At 35.2% G+C, this 25,522-nt stretch overlaps 1 protein-coding gene across 1 annotated transcript in view; it reads right to left on the bottom strand.

The window, feature by feature from the left end:
• Window positions 1-24,464, bottom strand: part of LOC138698892 (lipase 3-like) — a 52,902-nt gene extending 28,438 nt beyond the window's left edge. The window contains exons 1-4 of the mRNA XM_069825085.1: window positions 24,268-24,464; window positions 12,599-12,716; window positions 6,903-7,149; window positions 3,702-3,860 (exon numbers count right to left, since the gene is read on the bottom strand). Coding sequence (XP_069681186.1) covers window positions 3,702-3,860; window positions 6,903-7,149; window positions 12,599-12,716; window positions 24,268-24,442 — 699 coding nt within the window. The 5' untranslated portion in view covers window positions 24,443-24,464. The remainder of the gene's footprint in view (window positions 1-3,701; window positions 3,861-6,902; window positions 7,150-12,598; window positions 12,717-24,267) is intronic.
• Between the last annotated feature and the right edge of the window lie 1,058 nt (window positions 24,465-25,522).

Here is a 25,522-nt window from a genome sequence, read left to right as displayed (position 1 = left end):
GCATAAATGTGTAACAACGCCCGGCATAAACAAAATAATGGTTCACTGGTAATGTACTTAAACTAAATACGGATAAAACCAATACAATTCCGTTTCAGACCCAGTGAAAAACAAATAGCAATACAATATTAAAACTGTATTTCGACACCGGCATCCTTTATTTCTGCTCCTTCTGTCCTTACTGCTTATACAAGAAGACGATGAGCTGTAGCTTGTAAGAAGTAGGCCTATTTCGAAGACAAACGATTAATCAAATAAATGGTTCACTAGTAATAAAGTTAAACTAAATACGGATAAAACCACTACAATTCCGTTTCAAACCTAGTAATAACAATCAAATATTAAAATTGTATTTCGACACTCGTCCAAAATAACGCAAAACTCTGGGGTAGGTCGTATTGTTGTTAGTATTTTGACTGGAAGGACATGAAAGAACATAATTGAGCACCCACATGCAATAATGGGGTAAGTATGAATATATTTCGTAACTACTTATCCCATTATTGTACGTGAGTGCTCAATTATACACTAATAATTATCTGTGGTGCCACAGCCCTTGAAAGGCTCAGACAGACCAGCCGACTGTTGGCCTCACGTTCACATTTCGATAATAATTATACTTCACTGTAACAAAAAAACTGAAAGCGTGTTTTGTCATGTTTCACCCACGTTACAAGCTTGGAGGTAAAGGTTGTTTACTACAGATAGGGCCTACTTTCATTCTATATCTTATGGTATAGTAAATAGTTTTGCAACGTGTAGAGACTGGGAAAACAATTTAATAAAATCATCCGAATCATACTCGTTCATTTTATAGGCAATGTTGCAGGTCGCATTTAAAAGAACCTAGGAATATTAACATTTTCTTCAGTATATTTGCTAGGACTTCTTGTCTTACTACATGACAATTTTGCTTAGGTTATTCTTTTAAGCATTCCTTCTAGGAATAGCTCAAGTGTTTTAAATTTAGCGTACATAAGTTTAGATTAAGTTCCTAGCACGTATTTGACGAAATACTAGTTTTTTCCACTTCAGTTTAACTGATTTATGCAAACGAAATTAAGACAGCTGACGATTCTAATGTCAGTTATCACCACGCCCACTTTGTTTTGGGCGCATAAGTTCATTACCGACGGTCGTTCAATTTTCTTCAAACATGGCGGCGCAATGACCACTCTATATCTTTCTCTTTCTAACTCGTTGGTAAAAACCGATTAGTTTCACTGACCAAGTTCTGCAGCAGCGAAAGCTAAAATAATATATTATCCTGCACATTGTGCACACTTCCGTTATTATATATTGCAGGGTAATACATTCTCTTGTGATGACAATGAGTTCCATGGTTAACGTTTAAATATTGTACGAGAATGAAGCATTCAATTTTTTTAATTGAGCCGTTTTTCATAGAAGAGGTTTGAAAATAGTGCAATACTGTTAACCTTTCTATATTTCTATAGGGAAGGCTAGATACTTAGGTCCTTACTACAATAATGAAGTTACAATATATGTTCTACAAAATATAAATATATATAATATATTCGTTCACTAAATTGTATTACAATATTAAAAAATAATTAATCCCACTTATTTCACGTTACCAGCACTATACCACTTTAAGTAATCTAATAACCTAACATAAACAACATCTAGAATCTTGTGAGGCCTATTGGAGTGTTTGCCTGTCGTATCTGTCATTAAAATATCACCAATTTCACTATATTTTGTACAGTTATCACTCGTTTCTTAGATATTTTAAACAATGGCAGAATAAAGGACTTGCATAAAAATTCGTCTGTCATGATACTGTATGACCAAGAACATTCTCATGCTGTGGTTTTATAGTTGTTGACGTTGCTTAATGGTCCTCCTCTCCAAAATATCCCATAAGAAATGTATCCTGTTGGTTTTTGATTCCAGTTTTCCAATATCCTCAATGGAAAATGGCTTGTTCCTCTGTAGACATCTCATATTTCTTCTGGAAGCAATTGACTTAAATGTTTTTCTGCTAACCTGTCAGAAATATGGTCGTTCCTAAATGACTGACTGCTAGCCTGGATCTATCATTTTATAGCACTGCATACACCTATATTATTAGTACCTTATATTCATTCTCCATTGACGAAAGTAAATAGTAATACTGTATTGCTTTCACCATTTTTCCTGACCTATTTGTATAAACTTTGCCGTAATTTCGTCGTCGCTGCCTAGATTATTCTTTCATAGTTTGTTAAACCGTTTCCGTTTTCTACCTTTTTTATGTAATTCATTTTCGCCGATACTTTCAACATCAGAAAGGTTATATTCGCTTCCATTAGGCGAAAGATAGGATAGATCAGAACATTCGTCAGACAACGCGAACACCCTGCAGTTACCTTCGCCGGTCCTCGAAACACAGTAGTGAGATGGAAGACGGACGCAATTCAATAATACCTCTCTATTGCGATCTATTGGGAGTAGAGGCATAACGTTGTGGTGGTTGGTAGATACGCCGCCAAAGAACGCATATAGCCATTTTACGGATAAACGCCGTAATTCGAATTACGCCCTTCTTCCAGCCAACCCCTCAATTGTTATTTCGAAAAGGAAGAAAGAACGAGGAAAATTGTATAAAACACTTTTGTTTGAAATAACTCAAAGAATATCCCTCTGAAATTAATTAAATTAGTTACGGTTCACCCTGTATGTCACTAACCCTTAGATCTTGTTCAGGAAAATAAAGCTGTCAAGAATTCTACCAACGAAACCCAATCGCTTATTCAAGGGAATGTATGGAATTTGTTGTGAACAATGCAAAACTGAAGATACATTTTCTGCAAGCATTTAGTTTTTCTCTGCCAATTTCATTTTATTTTCTGTAATATTATCTCATTTGCACATGAATAGCCTTTGTTCATAAAAATTGCAATTAAAGTAAAAAAAAAAAAACACTCTTAAGTTAAAATCTGTGAGTGCTATGCATAGACATTTCGCTAGCCCGCGCTACGAGCGTGCTAAACTAACCCCGGCTATATACTGATTATTTGTACAGGATTCATATCATATCATATCATATCATATCATATCATATCATATCATATCATATCATATCATATCATATCATATCATATCATATCATATCATATCATATCGTATCCTATATCGTATCGTATCATAAATCATATCATATATATCATATATAATATATCATATGATATATATCATATCATATGATATATATCATATCATATATGATATGATATGATATCATATCATATCATATCATATCATATCATATCATATCATATCATATCATATCATATCATATCATCTCATCATATATCATCATATCACATATCATATATCAAATCATATCATCTCATCATGTATCAAATCATATCATATCATATATCACAGATCGAGTTTTTTACTCCTTCAGGGAAGAACTAAGATTGTATTTCTGTCAATGTTATTTTATTAACAATAAACAATAAACATATATCATATATCATATCATATCATATATCATATCATATCATATCATATCATATCATATCATATCATATCATATCATATCATATCATATCATATCATATCATATCATATCATATCATATCATATCTTTAACACTAGTTTATGAATACGAAAAACGTTAGTTCGCTGATCATCCACCGGAAGCCCGCGCTAAGAATGTCTATGAATATGGCCCCTATGTTAATACTTACTTGATTAATGCCTTGTAAGTCAATCTGCTTAACTGATATTAAATATTTCTGGCAGATGTAACTGATGACGGGCATATCAAAGCAGAGCATCGGGCGAATCTTTGACAGAACGTGCGGCGTTGGTTTGATGTGGGTAAAACCGATCAGATTCAGGAGTTTCTGGAAAACGTAACCTTTATTAAATATTAGACCATTACCCACTTTACTTCAGGCTGAAATATACAGTAATTATAGACCATTTACATTTGTCCCAATTATGTCTAGAAATTAGAACATTTTCTGAAAACTGAATTGTGATGTTATTTTAAGGACAATGAACTGCTCTTAACAGGATTCGTTGAGACCATGACTTTCAACCACCAAAGCAGTTGAGTTCGTCATTTCATAAATAATCTAATATTACGAAAATCACTCTCACGTATGATATATCATAGCCCCCCCCCCCAAAAAAAAAGAAACCTCTTTTCTGTTGCTAAGGGTTTTTCAACGAATTTGTAGTATATCGAGTGTGCTGGTTCCATAAATGATGGTAGTTATTCCAGATTGGCTGTAGTTCTTGTTATACAGGGTGTTCAATTTATAATGTTATCCAAACATTTACTTTAATAAATCTTTACAGTATTATAAGTACCTTTTATCCATTACTTGTAATATTATTTTGTTTCGTTTCTTTTTAAGTACTTTAGTTGTTTTTTTTTCAATTTTGAGATCAATATGAGTTCTTTACGAAGAGATTAATTGAATGACCCTAACGCATTCTGCTACATTTCTGGCGAATATTGCCAGGAGAAACGTAGAAAAAATATTACAGAATTTGTGAAGCAAGGATATCTGGCACATTTTGGAATGAAACTCGGAGACCAAGATAAGTCTTGAGCTCCCCATATAGTTTGTAAAACATATGTAGAAAATCTACATTAAAAAGTGATATGCGAAAAATAATCACTTAGTGATTTAAGACGGCACTTATTCCGTCGGATCCCGGCCACTTAGTCACTCATAACGAGTGCACCTCTGCACATGTGTGAACATTGTGCTACTGTCATACATCTATGACGCAGTGCATGAGGGTAGGCCACTAGAGGGAACCCAAGAGGTGGAACTTAAACTGAGAGCATTCAATCCGGCATCGAGATGGGAATCCAGTGTGGCTTAGTGGATAGAGGTCAGCAGTAGAGCTGAAAACCTGGGTTCAAATCCCGGTGCCGGAGGGAATTTTCCTCTGTTCCACTAATCCTTCATCATATGATGACGCAGAATTTCTGCACGGAAATATTATATGTACTTCAGTACATCATAATAATATAGGCTAAGAGTAAAAACGCCTACTGTTATACCCACACATTCTAAACTTGTGACATGACCACAGAAATTAAAGCGTGTAGGCCCTATACATAAACTTAACAAAGAAAAAATACACAGTGAGACCAATATAAAAAAATCTTTGTACTTAATCCACTCTATATTGACATTAATTTGGAGTGATTTATTGAACGATGCATTCAAGACTAGTCTAGAAAAATATTAAACGAATTATCCTTGCACCAAAAACGGATTTCTGTGAACCAAATCATTCTATTTTAATTTTTTGCATATAATAACAATTAGGAAACTTGGTAAAGGATTTATTCTTGCACCAAAATGATCGTATTTAAATTAAGTAACATATTAAACGATTTATCCTTCTATCAAACACGGATGTTCCCTGGACGAAATGTCCTATTTTAATTGTGTAATTACTTTATATTTATTTCTAACAAAGTACAGCGAAGCGCAATGGTATGGCTAGTTCTAAATATGAGTAAATATTTCGATAATGAATTCCGTTTTACAAAATTAATTAGTGGGTCGCAACTTCAAATTCCCATAATACCAGAATCCATCTATGAAACACTGATCCTATTAAAATAATTTTGAAGCGATTTTCTGACAAGGATAACTTTGAAAGCAAAAAGTATGAATCATATTTGAAATAAAATGTTGAATTATGTAAATATATGTGGGAGGTTTTCTCAGGCATGTACTACAACAAGAAATATAAAGAAATATGGAAAATAAAATGTTTTGAATCATTCCAAATAATCTAATTCGTAAATATGCATCACAAAATTTTAACTGTATCAAATGAAAATATATATAGATGTTCAGCTCCTATTCCAAGGCCTATATTACACTATCACATTTCTGTGTCACAGAAGTTTGATAAAATATATATGATAAAATCTTTCACAGTGTAATATATCATCTTTGATCACATCTAGCTGTGGCATAGTTCTGTGATAAACGTTATAGTCATCACCATACCTTTGATAAAATCTGTGACAGAAGAAAGAAAGTGGCAGACATTAAGTACACATGGTCTGTGAAAACCACAAAAGTTTTAATATTAGATTATGAGACATATGAAATGTTCCACCATCCATTATTAAATACTTAGTATACTTTGTATAGGATTTCACATCTTGACAATGAAGTTCTCTCAGTAGAATTTTATGGATTTCTTTTGTATCTGTTCTCCCTGCCCCAATCTCTAACCTAAATCGTCGACTTGGAGTGTAAACCTACTAACTAACAAAAAGGAAATTTTACAGGGGAAACAAAAAACTGAGTATAAATTAACTGTAATTTCACCACCTGTACTTTGGATTTGATCCTAAAGTTTCAGAGTTCATTTATACTGAGGTTTTTGTGTCCCCTGTAAAATTTCCTTTTTTGTTAGCAGGTTTACACTCTTCGCCGATGAAATACGTTTTTTCTTTGATTTATTCTTTAGTAGGCCAATAATGTGATAACCTTTACTGCATGTACAGTTGTAACAGGCATAGAAATGTTGTGAATCCATTATTAGAACTGTGATGAAAGATATGATAAAAGCTTTGACATAGTGTAATATACTCAAAATCTTATATTTGATCATATTTATTTGATCAAATATTTTATCATATTCTGTGACACAGAAATTTGATAGTGTAATATAGGCCCAAAGAAATGACAAGCTAAGCATGCCTCCTTGAACTGATATTTTTGTAATGAGTTGTAGTAGGGCAATCCCCACTCTCCGTCTGACGTCAGCCGAGCTTACAGATAATGTCATATCTACATATGCTGTCTGCGTTGACTGTATCTGCTTACCATCAGAGTTTGTCGCAATCAGTTCGCTTGAGTCTCACGCATACTCATTATTGCTAGATTGATACTTACGCTGAGTGGATCGGATAGATAGCCCAGCAAATTACCCACACCATTTTTGGTATGACCCGCGTAGGCGATGGGGCCTAAACCGATCATGACCGTGATCTTCTCGTTGTATTCGGGCCGTTGAGACATCATGATGTAGAACAAGGTGGTGCCCATGGAGTGCCCCACATAAATGATCTTCTCCTTTCCAGTCTTCTCCAGGATATAGTCGATTACAGCCGGCAAGTCATAAACACCGCCTTCGTCCAGGCTGGAAAAATTCACCACTGTTAATGCGTGGAAGATCATAAATTGAGCAAACAAGTAGATGGATCCCGAAGTGGCTATATCGAGTTGTGATCAAGGGAGTGCAGGTCGAGTCGTTATAGTTAAAAAAATGGATTTTATGAATGTATGAACGTAGACAGCGGGAAATAAATATATGAACGTAATTAGAACATTGTGTAAATGCATGACAAACACAAAATATGACAGAGAAATCATCGAATCCGTGTAATTGAATAAAACGTTTATACTGTTCGTGGTTGCTGAGCATGATTGGGATGGAAGAATGTTTTGAATTTGAATTACATTTTTTATTTCAGTTCATTTTATTCGTCCTGTTAACTTTTTCATAATAGCTTCCCCATTCAGTGAGGTCTAGTCTGAAGACAGCAATGCAATTGGTAGCCTAGTCGATACAATTCACAAATAAATATAACGTCAATAAGTTGTTTGAAACTGTAATCATTAATAAAACGTTATTAAGTAGGGATCAGATTTGTATGTTTTACCCTATATATTTTTTTCTTTGCTTCGTAATTAGAAAATTGCAGCATACCTACGGGATACGAGTGTTGGAATCCTGTAGGTCCTAACAACGGATAAAAAATGCTAAAAGCCCAAAGGAGGCTAAATTGCACTTTTCAGAGAGAAAAAAAAACAAAGTCGTCATTACAATAATAATATGCGTTGCAAGAGCGGTATGCTGACGTTTTCATGTTCGAGGAAAAGACTGAAAAAGCGAAAAGTAGTTGAGCTCTTTTAATTTACGAGAACATGAAAACAAACATACCGCTAGTGTATCGTACATTATTTTGTGCGAAGATCGTTTATTACATACCTGAAAGAGGAATTTCTAATTAGTTGCAATGAAATCTCCAACTTGGTTTCTGTTCAATGACGGCAACTTTGGAAAACAAATATATCTATCTTCAACATCGTTCCTATAAAATGTTTTCTGTGTTTACTATACTCCAGCAGGCCGTGATATACGTCTGTCTTTTTTTCCCCCCAGTCTATGATGAGTCTGGAATCTTGTTGATTTTTTCACGGCTTCCTTAATGTTACTTGCATTACAAATGCAGTAACTTTTGTGGTGTTGTAGAGTTTACTTAATTTTTGAAAATATTTAAGAACAATAATTAACAGTGCAATTAAAGTGAAATTGCAGTGGTAAGTTTGCAATTTATAATTATTACAATATTGAACGTCTTTAAAAATAATATGTTAAAAGCCTAAAGCAGTAAAATGAATATGACGCTTAAGCGGTAAGAATAGGGAAATTGTTATGTGTGTTACGTTGGGAATACTGAATGTGGTATTTCACACTTACCGCGTATTGGTTGTGTGCGGAAAGCAAGCAAATACGCACGATCTCGCACAAAATAAATTAATTCTTTCTAAGCACATAATGTGGTGCAGTGTACTGTCCTCATACAGCCAAAACCACAATAGAGCTGTGCGACACGGTTGTGTGGATTACATATTTCTGCTGTACTTTGATTCCACGTTAAAATATTAAACCACCTGTACATTGTACATTACTACGTTTACACAGTATACAATATGTGGGATTTAGTGTGTTGCAGCATTATAGCAGTGTTACAGCATTCAACTAGTGCCTAGTTAAAGTTGTTCTTCAGGGGCCTGTTTCAAAATGTTTACAATCTTTGTAAATTGTAAACTTTGCTTGTAAATTGTAAACTTCTGTTTCACAATCTTTGTTTGTAATGTTGAACTTTACAAAGGAAATCAAATCTTTACAAATTAAATTTTGCTCACTTTACAAGTATTCTGTTTCACAATGAAGAGTAATTTTACAAACGTGTACATTTTACTTGTAAAATTAGCACATTTTCTACAATACCTCTGAGGTGTGTAAAGTTTGATATTGCAACAAATTATGAATAAATACAATAAAGAAATACTTATTAAATTAATTTTTGAGTAACTGGATAATATCAAGAATTAAACTAACGCAGTTTTGATATTATTAAGGAGTTCTAATGAGTCGGACATAGATATTGAATTTAGGCCTAATCAAACGAAGACGTATACGTAAAATTCTCCGGGCGAGAATTAATAACACGTTCGTATCATTCTATAAATTTAATGAAAGGTTTCGAATTGCCAGCCCGGATGGCTCAAGCGGTAGGGCCACGGCATATCCCTATCGCTTGGTCCGAAGGGTTGTGGTTTCGAGTCCCGCCTTGGGCATGGGTGTTGTGTTTGTATTAGTGTAAGTAAAACAAAGGAAACAAATGTAAAACGGAAACAGAAAACAAAATAGATAACTTTGGTAAACGGCCTCTGGCCGATCTAATTTTATATAAAAAAAAAATGAGTCCCGCGCTATACTTAAGAATACCGCGTAAGTATTTATATACGAAGACTGTATTTAATACCTAAATACTCGCACTTAATATAGAAGTTCCTTGCACCAAAAATAAATAATTCAATAATGCAATAGCGACACTACTTACGCGGTATTATGAAGTCGTTTCTAGTCCCGTTTCGCTGGAATCTCTCTTACAAGATATGGCACATCATATCCAACATCCAAAAGAGAAAAGTGATGCCCTAACCTCAAAGCGAGAACTGTATTGTTTTGCATTGGATGCATACTAGCTGTCAGTTCCGTGGGTTAGCAGATAAGCATGGAATTTCTAAGATATCAGTGTGCAAAAGTGCCCACAGGGTAGTTGATGTTAAAAGAGTTAAATTCGGGGCAGGTTTTTGATCACCAAAATGTTATTTACTATAGCACAGAATTTTTATGCTGCTGATGGGATCACTAATGTTTGAGAGGTTAGGAATGCAACATTAATAAATACTGATGGATCAACACAAAAAATTAACCTGATTTTCTGTTTAGGCATCGTAATTATTTTATAAATTGCATATTTGTACGTGGACCAAATCTGTTATTTACTTATTTGACTGAATTTTGTGCTAACTTTGATCATTTAAGTAACAAACGTACTCGACCAATCACATCACATGAAACTCCATTGTCGCCAATATATAAAAATCTAAATATTTTTAATTTTTTTTAACAATACTTTATATTTTCTGTTGGTGAAATATGAATCAGCAAGCTTAGAATAATCTATTTTAGTACAAAATATAAACATATGTATCGATAGTAGTAAAAATACAGCGATTTTAGCTCTGCTCCTTAGCGATTTTTGTAAACTGTCGTTGGCGATATTGTGTAACCAATAATGCGTATTTGTAAATTTCTTTAGCTGATTTTGTAAAGTTCGTCAGACTTTACAAACTAATAAAATATCATTATGAAACACAATTTACAAGCATTTGTAAACTTTTACTTGCTATTTGTAAATTTGTAATTTGTAATTTGTAAGGATTGTGAAACGGGCCCCAGCTTGCATTCTAACAGTTTAAAAGTTGCCCACTCTTGTAAGTTTAGATAATAATTAAGGCTTCTGTAGAAATGATCATGTGTGTAAACGTGGAGGTGGTGTTGCGGTATTTGTACGATCGGACTTACCATTTAAAGTTATGTACCAATCTTCAAATGAATTCTTAGAACATGCTGAATTTCTATATATCGAACAATCATTTATAGTGGACCGCGCAAAATTGCAATGCATATAGCACAGTTTTTAATTGATAAATTCACGTGAATTCTTCATCATATAGAAATGAGCATAAATGGCTGGAAAAGGGTGAAAAGAAATCCTGTGAACATAATGAATTTATTAGAAGAAGATAGAAATAAATTTTGAGTTAAAGCACATTCAAATGTCTACAATGCTCTGAAGAACAGAATTTTGGATAGTAGCTTCTTGAAAGATTTCCATCATATTCGATATTAAATACATATTGGAATTTAGAAATTTACCATAGCCTTCGTTTCAGATATGCTCCAAAAAGAATACATTTTGCATATAATGATCTGCAACTTAGATCCATAATTGAGACAGAGAGATCAAAAACCCACTAACCCACACAAAGGAGAATGAAATAGAGTTGATAAACTACTGTAAAGCAGTAGCGGACGGTGGGTTTGAAAGTTGAGGAGGCCAAAAACTGATGAGAATATAAAAATATGAGGCCTGTGACTTACCTCATTACCAAGCGCAGAATTTATAGGTTTTAAGAAACTAAAATGAGGTTTTCCAATTTATGTTTTAGGGTTTTAAATCTTATATTTAGAAACTTATATGATTTTACGGGAAAAAAATAAAAATGAACAAATAGGCTACTGTTAATATATTACAACGGATTGGTAAAGATTGTCTCTGTTTAGGATATTTAAATCCTAACCTACGAATTAGGTCTTTTTAGGTCATATTGAATTTAAGAATGTTACCCTTTGCTACATAAAACGAATAAAACAGCAATATTTCGAGAGTAACGGGATAGCAACAACATTGATTCGAACCTAAGAATCCGGGGCTTGCTCATTACTATTACATAGTCTAATTTTACAGCAAATTAACTCGACGATCCTCTTTCTTCTCAAACCGATCATTTAGGTCACAACATACTGAACAACTGCTACTAGAAGAAGCTAAAGACAAATCTGCATTTGTTTCTAAACTCTCGAGATATTTAAGATCCTGTATAAATAAATATATCTCGTAACACAAAAGAAAAAAATTAACAGGAATACCTGCAAACAAGAGAAAAATCTAACAACATAAAAGATAACTTTTACGCAGAGAGAGAGAGAGAGAGAGAGAGAGAGAGAGAACTAACAACACGTGACTTAAATTTCTAAAACCAAGAAGAGAGAAAGAGAGAGAGCTTCCCAGCACAGTCGAATCAGTTGTCAGCGGTGAGTAGGACGTCTCCAAATTTGCTCCCCTCGCGCGTTCTAGCCAAGTTTAAACACTCCGCTAACCAGCTATCTTATTGGTCGAACTGCTGTTGTCATGGTTACCGGGGAGTAGCGTCATGTAGCCGACTCCTCTCTCCTGGTCTCGCACAGACACAGCAGGCTGCTAGATGTCGACTATACAGGTTACAGCGCTATCTGTTATTATTCAGTACGAATTATTTGTGCTATCTACAGTCCTAGATCATATATAAGACTACAGTATAGCATGCGGGCATCACCAACTGGATGTGGTCGACTTTACGTAACGTACATCTTATTCGTAGTGAATAGTAAAATTAAAATAAAAGGAAAAATGTTCGTCATTTCCTATAACTTGTTAGTGATCTTAATTCAGCTGGAGTTATTACTGCCATATTGTGTTCTGGTAAAATATTAGGGGAGGCACGGCCTCCCTTGCCTCCCCTGAAAATCCGCCGCTGCTGTAAAGCAATAGTCTAGATAATTAATACCAAAGAGATCAAAATATGTGCGAAGACAAAGGAGACGATGAACGGGGAGAAGGCATAAGTTGAACTATGAACAAAATACATTTTGTTCCTGAGTCAATTGAAAGGGCTGCAAGTATTACCTGAAATCCCAGAACTCTCTTGTTCGAGGATCTCTTTGAGGAGTGTACATCGTTGAGTACTCGTTACCGCGTGCGTTGGGAATCCACACATCATAGCCTTGGTCTGCGAGCATGTATCCTGGAAAAATAAAAGTACCATATGTAATGACGCCTAGTAGCCTATATGCGACGATAACTTACACAAATTTTCATGCGTGATGGGAACAAAATCGTGTTAAAGGTGAACAAATTTGTGCGCTGGTCTTCCATCGAAGCGGCCGGTTTGATCCCCGGCCAGAAGTGATGGAAATTGTAGTGGACAAAGTGGGAATTGCAGAGAATTTTTCTCGGGGTACTCCTCTTTTCCTTTGTGACTTCACCAGCACATTTCACGTCTCACTCATTTAGCCTATCATCTGCAATAGTGAAAATAGGTTTAGTGATCTTGGGGATAGCACGGGTTTCCGGTAGTCATGTGGGAAGGGCTTGGGGCACCAGGTCATTGGGCTTATCAAGCTACTCGTCCGCGAAGCGGGACCTTGCCCTGTCACGTGCTGGGTCAAGATGGCCCACCTGTCACAATCGGATTCACATGCCTCCCAGGCCACCCATCGGACTTGGGCAATCATCGCATATCCTGTATAGGGCGCACAAAAGGCAAGGCATGCCTAAGCGTACATACTTGTCCCTAGTTCAGCCCTCGAAAAGCCAAGCTATACCAAAGTGAAGAAACAGAAATGTAGTGATTACATCAAATATCATGTGTGATGTGAACAAAATTGTCGTACTTAGGGTGAACTAATAGGGGAGATTGTTGTACTTTGAATCACTTTCCACATTTTATTTATTTTTCTTTAATTTTGAGAAATAAAATTTTTACAATGACTATTACACTCTTACTAGGTCATACTACTTTTGACCAATAAAACGGTACGAAAGAACGTATTTCAACCAATCATGGCTGCTTATCGCACAATTTTATCGCGTCCCTAGCATTTGTTTAATTTTATCGCGTCCCTAGCATTTGTTTCTTTGTTTGCCAACATTTGAAACTGCGCTGGTCTGGACGTCAAAAAAAAAAAAAATATATATATATATATATATATATATATATACGATAAAATTCAAACCACTCCAGTCGATGCACAGCAGTTTCAAATATGACTCGCATTGGCATTCAAGAACAAGAATTAATAAAAATCACTGATCATACCTATGCATCTTCTGAAATCCGATTTACAAATAAATGAAAAGCACCATTCGGAAATCCTGAATAAGTTGAATACACCATGTAGGCCTAAATCAACGAGTTCCACTTCTATTACCCACACGTCCAATATAACATCAATTGAACCACCAACCATATTCAAATTTGAGAATTGTACATTCAATAATTATTCCTTTTAAAATTATTCATTTTTATTTTCTATGTCATCGTCGTTAATTAAAACTTTTCTAACACTTGTGTATATTAGTTAGGTTATGTTATAGCTTCTATATGATATTATGGATAGTCACGTATCAGAGATTGTTTAATAATTAAGATTTATTGAAAATCATCTGCCAAGTGACGTTGCTTACTGGAATTCTGATAATTGAAGTGGAATGTTGCATTTTAATAAAAATGAAACTGAATCAACAAAGCCTTCTTGACTAGTAACATTGCCATCGTGTATAGTAGATCGAGAACTTCTCGACGAGAAGGCATTGCTCACTACTGCCATCTAGCATGCATCTAGCGTAATATTTGTAATGTTGAGATGGTACAATAATACATTTGAAGACAGTTTTATTTTCTTAAGTCAATTAATATTTTATTGTATTGGAGTACTTCGTTACTTCTAATCTTTATATAATTTCTTCTAATCGTGTAATAGTCAATTAAATCCCACTCGAGTTTTGATTTTCTCTAGATAAATCAAAACGTCTAGTGAGATTACTGTTGAAAAAAATGATTGAAATAATAATTATTGAAGATTCCTACAGGTATTTTCACGTTTTACAGAACTATTAAGGGTGAAAAAAATAAAATGCAGGAGTATGTAAAGTTTTGCATGGTACAACAGGTTCGTGTACAGTAGCGGCAAAAAAAAACGGATCAACCCTTGTAGCTGATTTCAGAGCCTTGTTCATAGTGACAGCACGACAGACTGGTAACTAAGACTTTCGTGGTTCGAATCCTGCCTGGGATGGAAACTTTTTTTGTTCCTTATTCAAATTTATTCCCAATGCTTTTCGATTACAGCGATATTTTACTACTTAATTAAGTTTTTATTCCCAGAACTTGAATTTTACCAGCTTATTTTCTAATGGCTTTCGAAATGGGCTACGTCAGCAGTCGAAACTACAACAATTTCAATAGATTACTCGCTATCTTGTGAATGCGGGCGTGACATACGCAGTGGCTCATTTAGGGTACTGATTATCCCGTCGGTCCGGTTTTTTTTGCCACTACTGTACATTGGATCATACTCTGTTGTATCTTGGAACATTGAAAAACACTGGGAATGTAGGTGAAATTATAGCTGTAAATACTCTCAATAGGCCTAATTTAAAAAAATGTATTTGCCATCACTTGCAGGCTTCTCTGTTCGAGGTTTAATTTCTGGAGGAGCCATAACAGCTTCAACAACTTCTTCAAGGCATCCGGATCAATTAGAATCGATCCTCTTAACTCTAGACTTACTTCTTAGCATGATCTTAAAATAAAAGAAAAGCAAAAACCGATAGCATCGTGTTCCTTGGTGTAAGATTTTTGTGATCCAAGGTACAAGAGAGTGCACGTTGAAACAAACCTGGCTGCCTAAACTAGAGATGAGAATAAATCATGGAAATTAACATAATGTATTTTTCCGCCGAGTTAGCTCTGTGGTAGCATGTCTGTCTACAGACTAGCCGCCCCGGTTTCGATTCCCGTCGGGATCAGAAATTGTCTTGTAAAATTTCTACTTCGGGACTATAGTCCCGTCGCTCTAATTTCCGGCAGCCAATCACGTTGCAGGTCGGCTACATTTAAACGTGTGCGTCTTGTGATTTGCTGAGGAAGACGTTATTCATTTCTTAAGGCTCGATAAATACTTAATATAATCGCCCGCCATTTTGGGTCTTTCGTTGGCGTTCGCAGAAAGCACACGAGGACGTTATTTGCCGCTCAATTATTTGCTGAATTACAGTGCGTTTAATTTATTATCATAGGAGCTACGACATGATAATGTTTAACGGTGCGGCAAATAGATTCCTCGTCTGGTAGCTCGCCAACGAAAGAACAAAAATGGCGAACGATACTACCTACCTAGACTTTATAGAGCCTTCATATCCTAAGACGTAAGCAAAGAGGAGGAGTCACGCCGGGAATAACAGCGTCGCGACTATAGGAGAGATGGTGATGCACAACTTCTAATCACTAAATCAGGGATGTCGAACAGCGCTCTCAAACTGTGAAACGATTAATATGGTTTCCTACCGTAGCTGAGCTGAAACGACCGTCAGTCAGCTCGCTGTAGCAGTGTTCTGTACGCAGTGTGTTTATCAACTCTGGCGGCTGGTAGGGATATGGAACGACGATTCAATAGTGAGTGGACAGATAAATATTTATTTATCTTAAAGGACGGAAAGGCACATTGCTTAATATGTAGAAAAGAACTTGGATACATTAGCCATCATAATATTAAAAGGCATTTTAATTCTACACGTCATGCTGAAGCTCAGGGACCAGAAAAATTATCCGGTTTCACTCATGAAATGGCTGTAGAAGAATTAAAATCAAGATTGAATTCAGAAAACCTTCCATCATCATCGGGTGTCAGTAGAATAAGCTTGGTTCGTGCTAGCTACAAAATTTGTGAAATTATTGCAACGGCTTCAAAGCTATTTACTGACGGAGAATTTGTGGAAGGCTGTCTCATAGCTGTTGCAAAAAGGATATGTCCGGAATACGTTAATGATTTTAAATCTATATGTTTGTCTCGTGATATTTTTGCAGAGCGCGTACCATAAATGGGAGGTAACTTGGAGGAACAACTGATAGCAAGAATGAAAACATTCACTTATTACTCACTATACCTCTTGATGAAAGTACCGACCGGAAAGATGCGGCGCAGCTAGCTACAGTATATTCATAAGGAGTGTCGATTCAGATTTCAATGTTCATGGAGATCTTGTAGATGTCATTTCACTAAAGGACCGAACTCGAGGCGAAGATATTTCTGAAACTATAACAAAAACTATGAACAAATTTCAAGTCACGAGAAAATTAATAAATTTTATACATCAAAACAGTTTATGTTTCTGAACTTGAAGATGCACTGCTACAACACATACACACAAAGTTGATATTTTAAACATGATATTAACAACATTATTATTATTATTATTATTATTATTATTATTATTATTATTATTATCATTTATTTCCGTCACTAACGAACAACATTCATGGAATGACCCAGTAGTTAAAACATTATTATTATTATTATTATTATTATTATTATTATTATTATTATTATTATTATTATTACTATCATCATCATCATAATTCATCCTCATGTAGGCCACATTCTTTGTTTATCAGAGTTCATCAAGTGCAAATCTAAACTGAGTTCCTAATCAATTGGTAAGATATATAAAAGTTATGAAAGTACCATCCGCCGCAGTTTCGCTTTTGTATACGATCATTTTGCCGGACTGCCTGCTACCTGTGTTCAACCGTTGCACGGTAAGAGAGGAGTGAAGGCTCTGCAGTTCACAGCTCGAGAGCGCTGTTCGACATCCCTGCACTAAATTGTGCACCAATATGCCTGGGTTAAATCTCAATTCTCTAAGCAGTGCATATGAAGGAAAGGCATATGTCACTGTTGATAGTGATTCGTCCGTCGAATGGGGACGTTAAGCCTGGCGGACCTCTTGGTGCTATTCGACAGGATTTTCCCCTTTTCCCTTCCTCACCTCCATCATCATCCTCACTACACTTACACGAACACTTAACATACACTCACCCTACTACATGACATCACTCTTCACAGATACACATCACGCATAACGTGGCCCGCCGAAGTGATGTGCAATTTGAAAATGAGTCACAGTCCTGCCATCTGTCAGCAGTATGCGGAACCCGAATCACGCAGGTGAAGTGGGTAGGCATTAGACACACACACACACAAACATTGTGTATTTACTCGCCAAATAAAGGGAACACACCGTATTTACAAATACAAATTGGTTTCTTGTTAGAAAACATATAACAGTTAAAATACAGTATTTACTTTTGGTACCAAAAATTGTTCCGTCCAGAACTCACATCTTGTAATAACACAAACCGGAACAATGACCAGAGCTACCTAGTGGCTTTCACTACAGTCTACTTCAGTTTGAGTAGCACCAAAAATCAGAAACAAAAAATTATCAAAGGTACACTATGCTCAAGGTAAAACAGTCTTCCCTACATATACAGGGACATCATTTTATTTTTACTAACATTTTTAATATTAACCTGTCTATACCTTTAGAGAACCGGAAACACCGCTTGCTCCCCCCTCAAAGACTGGAGTTCGATGATATTGGCGTAAAACACAAATCACTCTACTAGGTATAGGATGGAAGAAAAGTAGTTCATCCATTTACGTAAACTAGGAAATATAGCGATTTTGAGTTTGATAATTTTCATTAGGTTTTTCTTTAATCAAAGTACAGTACAGTATTAAGAATAAGTGTTTTCACTCACGAAGTGAGTTATCCATGCGAACGCATTCATTATGCAGTGTATACTGTCTACAGCACATTAGCGTACAATATAGAGAAAGAAGTTAAATTGAAAAATAATCATAATATGAATATTTAAACACAATTTTGAAAATGGTGGCCGTTCGTTTCAATACAGGCTTCAGTTTTTTTGTGCATATTATCGCACTATAGACTATTGCATCTAATTCCAATTGCCAGTTTCGTCCTTCGTACTAGTAACTGATGTTGAAATAATTCTGTACCTACTCTACGTACTGTAAATTCAATCTTCACTTCTGCCCGACCCGAAAATATAAAATTACTCAGACATGCTATCTACTGTCCGTCCAAGTGGTTATGCCGCAGGATTGTAGAAAGGGAGGAAATCACGTGACAGTTAATACTTAACGAGGCCCTTTTATTTAAGTTAAATTAAACAGCTGTATAATATTACGTAAACTTCCAATTCCTAAGAGAAATTAATGTTTTCAGAAAAGAGCTAAGACAGCCCAGCTATTACAGAGGGGCGAGCAGAAGCAGGTGGGGGAAATCGGGATGCGACGTAGGCAAACGGACAGTACCTGTGCGAAAATATGATTCAATATTGAAAGCTCTTTCGTCACTGGAAAACGCGAACATATTTCTGGAAAGTACTATACTCAGTAACTCAGTACTGCTTACTATCTGCGGTCTTGGTTCTTTGTGGAGTTGGAACTTCCTTAGTAGAAGGGGTGGGAGCGAAGTACATTAAAAAACTCAGGTACAATAAAAGTTGAAGTAAAAATAAAATGATGCCCCTGTATTTTGTGTGTCAGCAGGGCTGGCCTTAAGAGTTGCGGGGTCCAATTGGAAACATTATCGTCTGTTTTAATGAAGATATTACATTTATTCGTATTAAAAAAATATAACTGAGAACATAAATATTATAAAATGATTTACAGTTTTATTTATATTAATTCGGAATATCTCCTTTTATGAAAAGGTAATAAAAATCATAATATTACTATTACTGTCTTTAATGTGAAAATATTATTCTGAAAAGTCTCTTAGGATTTTGTTAAGTACCCTGCAAGCGAGTTTAACCTTACCTGCTGATGGAATTACGTCATAGTGACAGTACATAATCATGTGATTGTACTAACTTCTTTCTTTTAATTATCAATGCACGTCACCCTAGGAAAACCGGTATATCTCATATCGTAACGTACATTACATAACGAAGTTTCCACCAAACTATTTGCATGATGAAAATAAAATATGTAAACACATTCTTACTTCTTGAAACTCAACGCAAAAATATACATCAAGTGCATGACCGTTTCTTGCTCGAAATACCTTCCGGTATCCCCACTTAAAATAAAGGAATTCAAATATTTAGTCTATTAATTAAATACTCATAAACTGAGTATTGAATGAGTAGAAATGTGAATAACGTTCATATTTACGTCAAATAAATTATAATTCCATATCTCAAAACTACATAACACGTGTTTAAAGAATAGGGTTACTAATTTTATGTTAATATTCTTGTTGTTCATAAAAGTCAATCTAAAGCTCGCCACTGATTCTCGGAGACCCTGCATGTATCATAGGAAATGTGAAGGTTCAAATTTCGAGAACACGCTTATGTCCAACAGTATACGTTATTATTTCTGTTTAGTTCGTTATTTTGACGGTGTTGTAGGAAATACTAGGTTATTTAACGTCGATGGTACTGGTAATAGCGAGATGACGCCGAAGATTCGCCATAGTTCACTTAACATTTGCTTTATGGTTGGGGAAAAGCTCGAAAAATATCCAACAAAGGAATCTGCCCAAGCGGGAAAGTAACCTACACCCGAGCGCAACTCTGGAACAGTAGACACGCGCCTCAGTCGTCTGAACTACGTCGGTGGCTTCTACGTCATGTTAACAGCTCTAATTTCTTCAGACACTTCGACTTATAATTCGGAGTCATGCCAGCGACAGACTCATGGTTAAAAAGATATCTTTAACAGATTCAATTTCTTCAGACGTGGTTTTGTTAAGAATTACAGATAAGGGCGCAAATAGCCATAGTAGCTGACGCGCCCCTTTAAAACCCACTAACTCACTCTTCAGACATTCGGTACCATAACCTTATCGATTTGTAATTTGCAACCTCCCTAACATCGTTCTCATGGTTGAAACGACATTGTGAACAGCTACAATTTTTTCAGACCTGCGGTACCATAACTGATAACCGTATGGACTAATAATAATTCGGAACCTTCCCAACGTCATTGTCACGGTTGACATGACATTGTAAACGGCTGCTATCTTTTCAAACGTGCGGTTCCATAAACTTATCGACTTATAATTCGGAGCCTTCCCAACATCATTCTCGTGGTTGAAACGACATTATTACAGTAGCGGCCGGTGATCGAAATCCTCGGTGAGGCCAGATGCAACTAGTTTAAGTGCCTCCGATAGGAAATGTTTATTCATGATATTAATTATTATTGTTATTATATTATTAATATCATTATTACTGTATTATTATTATTATTATTATTATTATTATTATTATTATTATTATTATTATTAGCCTACTATTGATGAAAAATAATAATTTCACTCACCAAATAAATTGTTATGCTGTGAGTTTCAGTTATTGTTTCAGTGTGATGAAGCAACCCATATTATGTGTTGAAAATCCCCTTTCTTTCTTTTCTTTTTATTTTTTTCCCTTGACAGCAACGAACAAGGCCAACAGACAACTTTATTTTACATCACATTACCACTTAACCATTTATGTTGCCCATACCAGGATGCAATAGAAACTCGCGTTTTAAGATTATCTATCAGAAAAATTGTCAGCGATGCCGTAGGTATCTCGGTAGACTCTCTCTTTATTTAAAACTTCCTTTCTTTCAATATTATTTCTTCTCGGAAAAGGACACTCTAACAATGAATTGACTACACCAGCATTATTTCTCGCATTTATATTTCTGTTTATATTTTCTCGAAATACATAACAACATTGGCCCAGATTCACTACTGTACTACGAAGTACAATAGTACAACACCCTGGCTTAAGTCAAACTAAGACATAAGGGGAGAGAATAGTGTGGGTCTCTGCCTGCCAAAGAGCTGGAATTTGTGTTATTTATGGCCTAGTTAGGAAGACAAGTCACCATTGCTATTCCCACTCCACTCTACCCTTGAGGCCGGTCCATGGATGGAGAAGTGAAACCTGACCAGGCCACGAGGCCAGACGAATTGTGCCTCAGCTACAACGTTTTAAGCGCAAGATGAAAGCCCGCGAAAATACAGGAAATTTAGAAGCCAGACACGGCACGAGCGATCCTAGCCTCAGAAGCAAATTTTACTGCAAAACAGGTCTATAGACATCACAAGCCAAACCCGGCATGAGCGATCCTGGCCTCAGGAGCAAATTTTACTGCAAAACAGGTCTATATACATCACAAAGTTTTCAAATGCTTCTACAGCGCTATATGCTTCATTCAAATAACTAATACATTATATAAAAACACAAAATTTGATTTCAGTTAAGCCAAGTGACTGAGGCCCGGCCTCACTTGCCTCAGTCAATGAGCCGCCACTGCATTATTAACAATCCAATTTCTTCAGACGTGCGGTACCATAACCTTATCGACTTGTAATTAGGAGCCTTCCCAACGTCATTCTCATGGTTGGTTTGAAATTGAACTGATGTTACCTTATCAAATTTTGGAAACCTGAAAACACATATCGCTAGTTGTCTTACAGAAAACTGCGTGTTATTTATTCAGCAGTTGCTAGATAATAATATAGTCTCTTTTGTTCGTAAAAACTATGATAAAAAAACATCCGTGTTTCAATATCATATTGGTACTAAAAATATTTTTGCATCACTCCTGATAAAAAAAAAATGTGCAGTGGTTTTATTTCACATCTTCCAAACGAATAACATTAGTTATAGTTGATGTCTGCTTCTTTATCAATTTGTGTATTACAATAAGTTATTTTTTAAATGTGTTGAAGGTGATATTTCTCTTTTTTCGAAAAAACTTTTGGGGTAAAGGTTGGTAGTATTATGATACTAATAATATTGTGATAGATCTTTTTGAGAATATTTTACAATTTTACTGAGCGAGAGGAAAATTGGCTTTTTGCGTTAACGTAATGAGGGAATGTTCGTGGACAAGTTTCTGCACAAAACCGGTCATTAATTTCAAAGAGTTATTCTTTGAGATATTTCAGACAAGTTGTTCTATATAATTTTGCTCGTTTTTGCTAGTTTTATATCAAACATTTCTTAGTGTGTTTTGGGAAAGCCAGTGATTGAATTTCCTATATAACATTCTAAAATTCGTTTGCAGAACGAAAAATTACATTTGTACTGATGAAATTGCTGCATAATTAAGGGGAAAAACAAAAACCATTTTATCATAATACAGTGCTCTCTTCAATTCACTGAGCATATTGGGAATTCAATCAACAGCTTTCCCAAAACACTCTATGAAATGTATCCTATAAAGAAATTTTCATCTCGAAAAACAAGGAAAAACGAGCAATATTTATTTACTTATTTATTTACTTATTTATTTGTTTATTTGTTTGTTTATTTATTTATTTTGCTAATAATTGTCACATAAAATGAAATATAAACAGAAAAACTTTAGCTCGCCCCTGAAAGAGTAAAACTCGTGCTCAGGGACGGATTTCTGAATTGAAATTAAGATGTATATAATACAATTTGAAAATTGAATTCAACTTTTTTTAAATATCTCAAAGAATAACCCCCAGGAATTAATGACATTAGTTACGGTTCGCTCTGTATAATAATAATAATAATAAAAATAACAATTAATAATAATTTATTTATTTAATCTGGCAGAGCTAAGGCCAATAGGCCTTCTCTTCCGCCCAGCCAGACTCTAATTCTAATTGAATACAATTGGTTACATAGTTATTACATTAATATCTAGACCATAAAACAACATGAAAGTAAATAGTGAAAGTTGGGTAAGTAATGTTAGTGTGACAATAATAAACATTGGTAAGAAATATTTATAATAGTAATAATAATAATAATAATAATAATAATAATAATAATAATAAAAATTAATAATAATTTATTTATTTAATCTGGCAGAGCTAAGGCCAATAGGCCTTCTCTTCCGCCCAGCCAGACTGTAATTCTAATTGAATACAATTGGTTACATAGTTATTACATTAATATCTAGACCATAAAACAACATGAAAGTAAATATTGAAAGTTGGGTAAGTAATGTTAGTGTGACAATAATAAACATTGGTAAGAAATAGTTATAATAGTAATAATAATAATAATAGTAGTAATAGTAAATAATAATAATAATAATAATAATAATAATAATGATGAGATAATTTAGATATTTATCTGTGATATATATAACCATTAACATTGAGAAACCTGTAACAGCTATTATTGTTAACAAGAATTGTTAAAAAATATTATTTCGTTAGCCTATTCTTAAATTGGTTTGATGTCTGACAGTCCCTGACATTCCAATTCCAAAGTCGAGGAACAGCCACAGTGAAAGAAGATGAATATGAGGATGTTCGGTGGGAGGGAATGGATAATATTGAGGAGTGTTATGATCGTGTGTCTAGGTTATGATGGGTGGATAAATTTTGAAAACGAGACGCAAGATAGACAGGAGTGGAGAAATGCAATATGTGAAAGAGAAGGGAAAGAGGAGTAAAGAAAGAACTATGAACGTGAAAGTTATGTAACGCATCCTAAAATATTACTAAGTGATCAATTTCAACTCTTGAAAAATTCCATCAAATTGTGGCTACAACTTTTCGTGCTTGTACAGTTTAAAATAGTTGCAATTTATCATTTTTATTTTCCATGCCGTCACATGAAAGTCCCCTTATTCTTTGCATTATTTTAAATGACTACATGTTATATATAATTAGAAGATTTGATTCGCATGTATAAGTAAAATGAAATATCCCACCGAGTGCGTTGTCTTTTCCACTGAACACCCAGATGACGGAGCTGCCGGAAATTCCATGCTGCAGTAACACGACTCCTTTGTCGCAGCCCGTGGAATTCCCTTTGCTGCGATCATGAGGGATGCGGTGTACAGTCAGGGCATAGCCGTCCTCGGTCGGCACATAGTGCGTCTCCATGGGATAGCCGTTGTACACAATCATCCCCGACTGCAACGTCAGAGTACTTGTCTGAGAGATCGTATTCCTTGAAAACAGTTTATAAACTTTCTTATGCTCTGTTGTTTATACAGAAGAACGTTTCCCACCTTAAACGTTTGGGACAACCTTTCCAATCGATAGCAAGAGTTGTGCAACTTATTGCTGTATACCTGCTGGACAGGATGTTCCTACAACACGTTAACGTCCTTTGTTATCCTCCCTCAGTGTAGGATTTGTCTGTTACTTAGGTCAGTTTTTAAACATGTTAACTATAATTATGTAGGTTAAGGGTGTTTGAGAATAAGGTTCTTAGGAAAATATTTGGGGCTAAAAGGGATGAAGTTACAGGAGAATGGAGAAAGTTATACAACACAGAACTGCACGCATTGTATTCTTCACCTAACATAATTAGGAACATTAAATCCAGACGTATGAGATGGGCAGGGCATGTAGCACGTATGGGCGAATCCAGAAATGCATATAGAGTGTTAGTTGGGAGGCCGGAGGGAAAAAGACCTTTAGGGAGACCGAGACGTAGATGGGAAGATAATATTAAAATGGATTTGAGGGAGGTGGAATATGATGATAGAAAATGGATTAATCTTGCTCAGGATAGAGACCAATGGCGGGCTTATGTGAGGGCGGCAATGAACCTCCGGGTTCCTTAAAAGCCAGTAAGTAAGTATAATTATTTTTAATTCATTCAGAATTGTGGATATTGTGACTGAAATACTGGTGTTGGCGTACTTAATAATTTTTTGTATTCAATAGGACTGTAGGTTAGCCAGAAACAAAAACTGAGCTCCAAAAATTCGTAAATTGTGAATTTGACGGAATATTGTGAAATAGGATCCGAGCTTTCGTTTGAGAATATTATACTTGAAAAAAAAAAATAAATCATAGTAGGCTACACTTTAATCAGGCGTCAAAACTTATGGTTCATTCGAAATAGTACATTATGCAACGAGCCTATAATGGTAGTAATTAAGACGCGAGTGTGTTTATGAAACGAGCGCAAGCGAGTTTCATAATTTTCATACGAGCGTCTTAATTACCATT

The sequence above is a fragment of the Periplaneta americana genome, chromosome 4, assembly GCF_040183065.1.
Source record: "Periplaneta americana isolate PAMFEO1 chromosome 4, P.americana_PAMFEO1_priV1, whole genome shotgun sequence".
Lineage (NCBI taxonomy): Eukaryota > Metazoa > Arthropoda > Insecta > Blattodea > Blattidae > Periplaneta > Periplaneta americana.
This window is presented reverse-complemented; position numbering and strand designations above follow the sequence as displayed.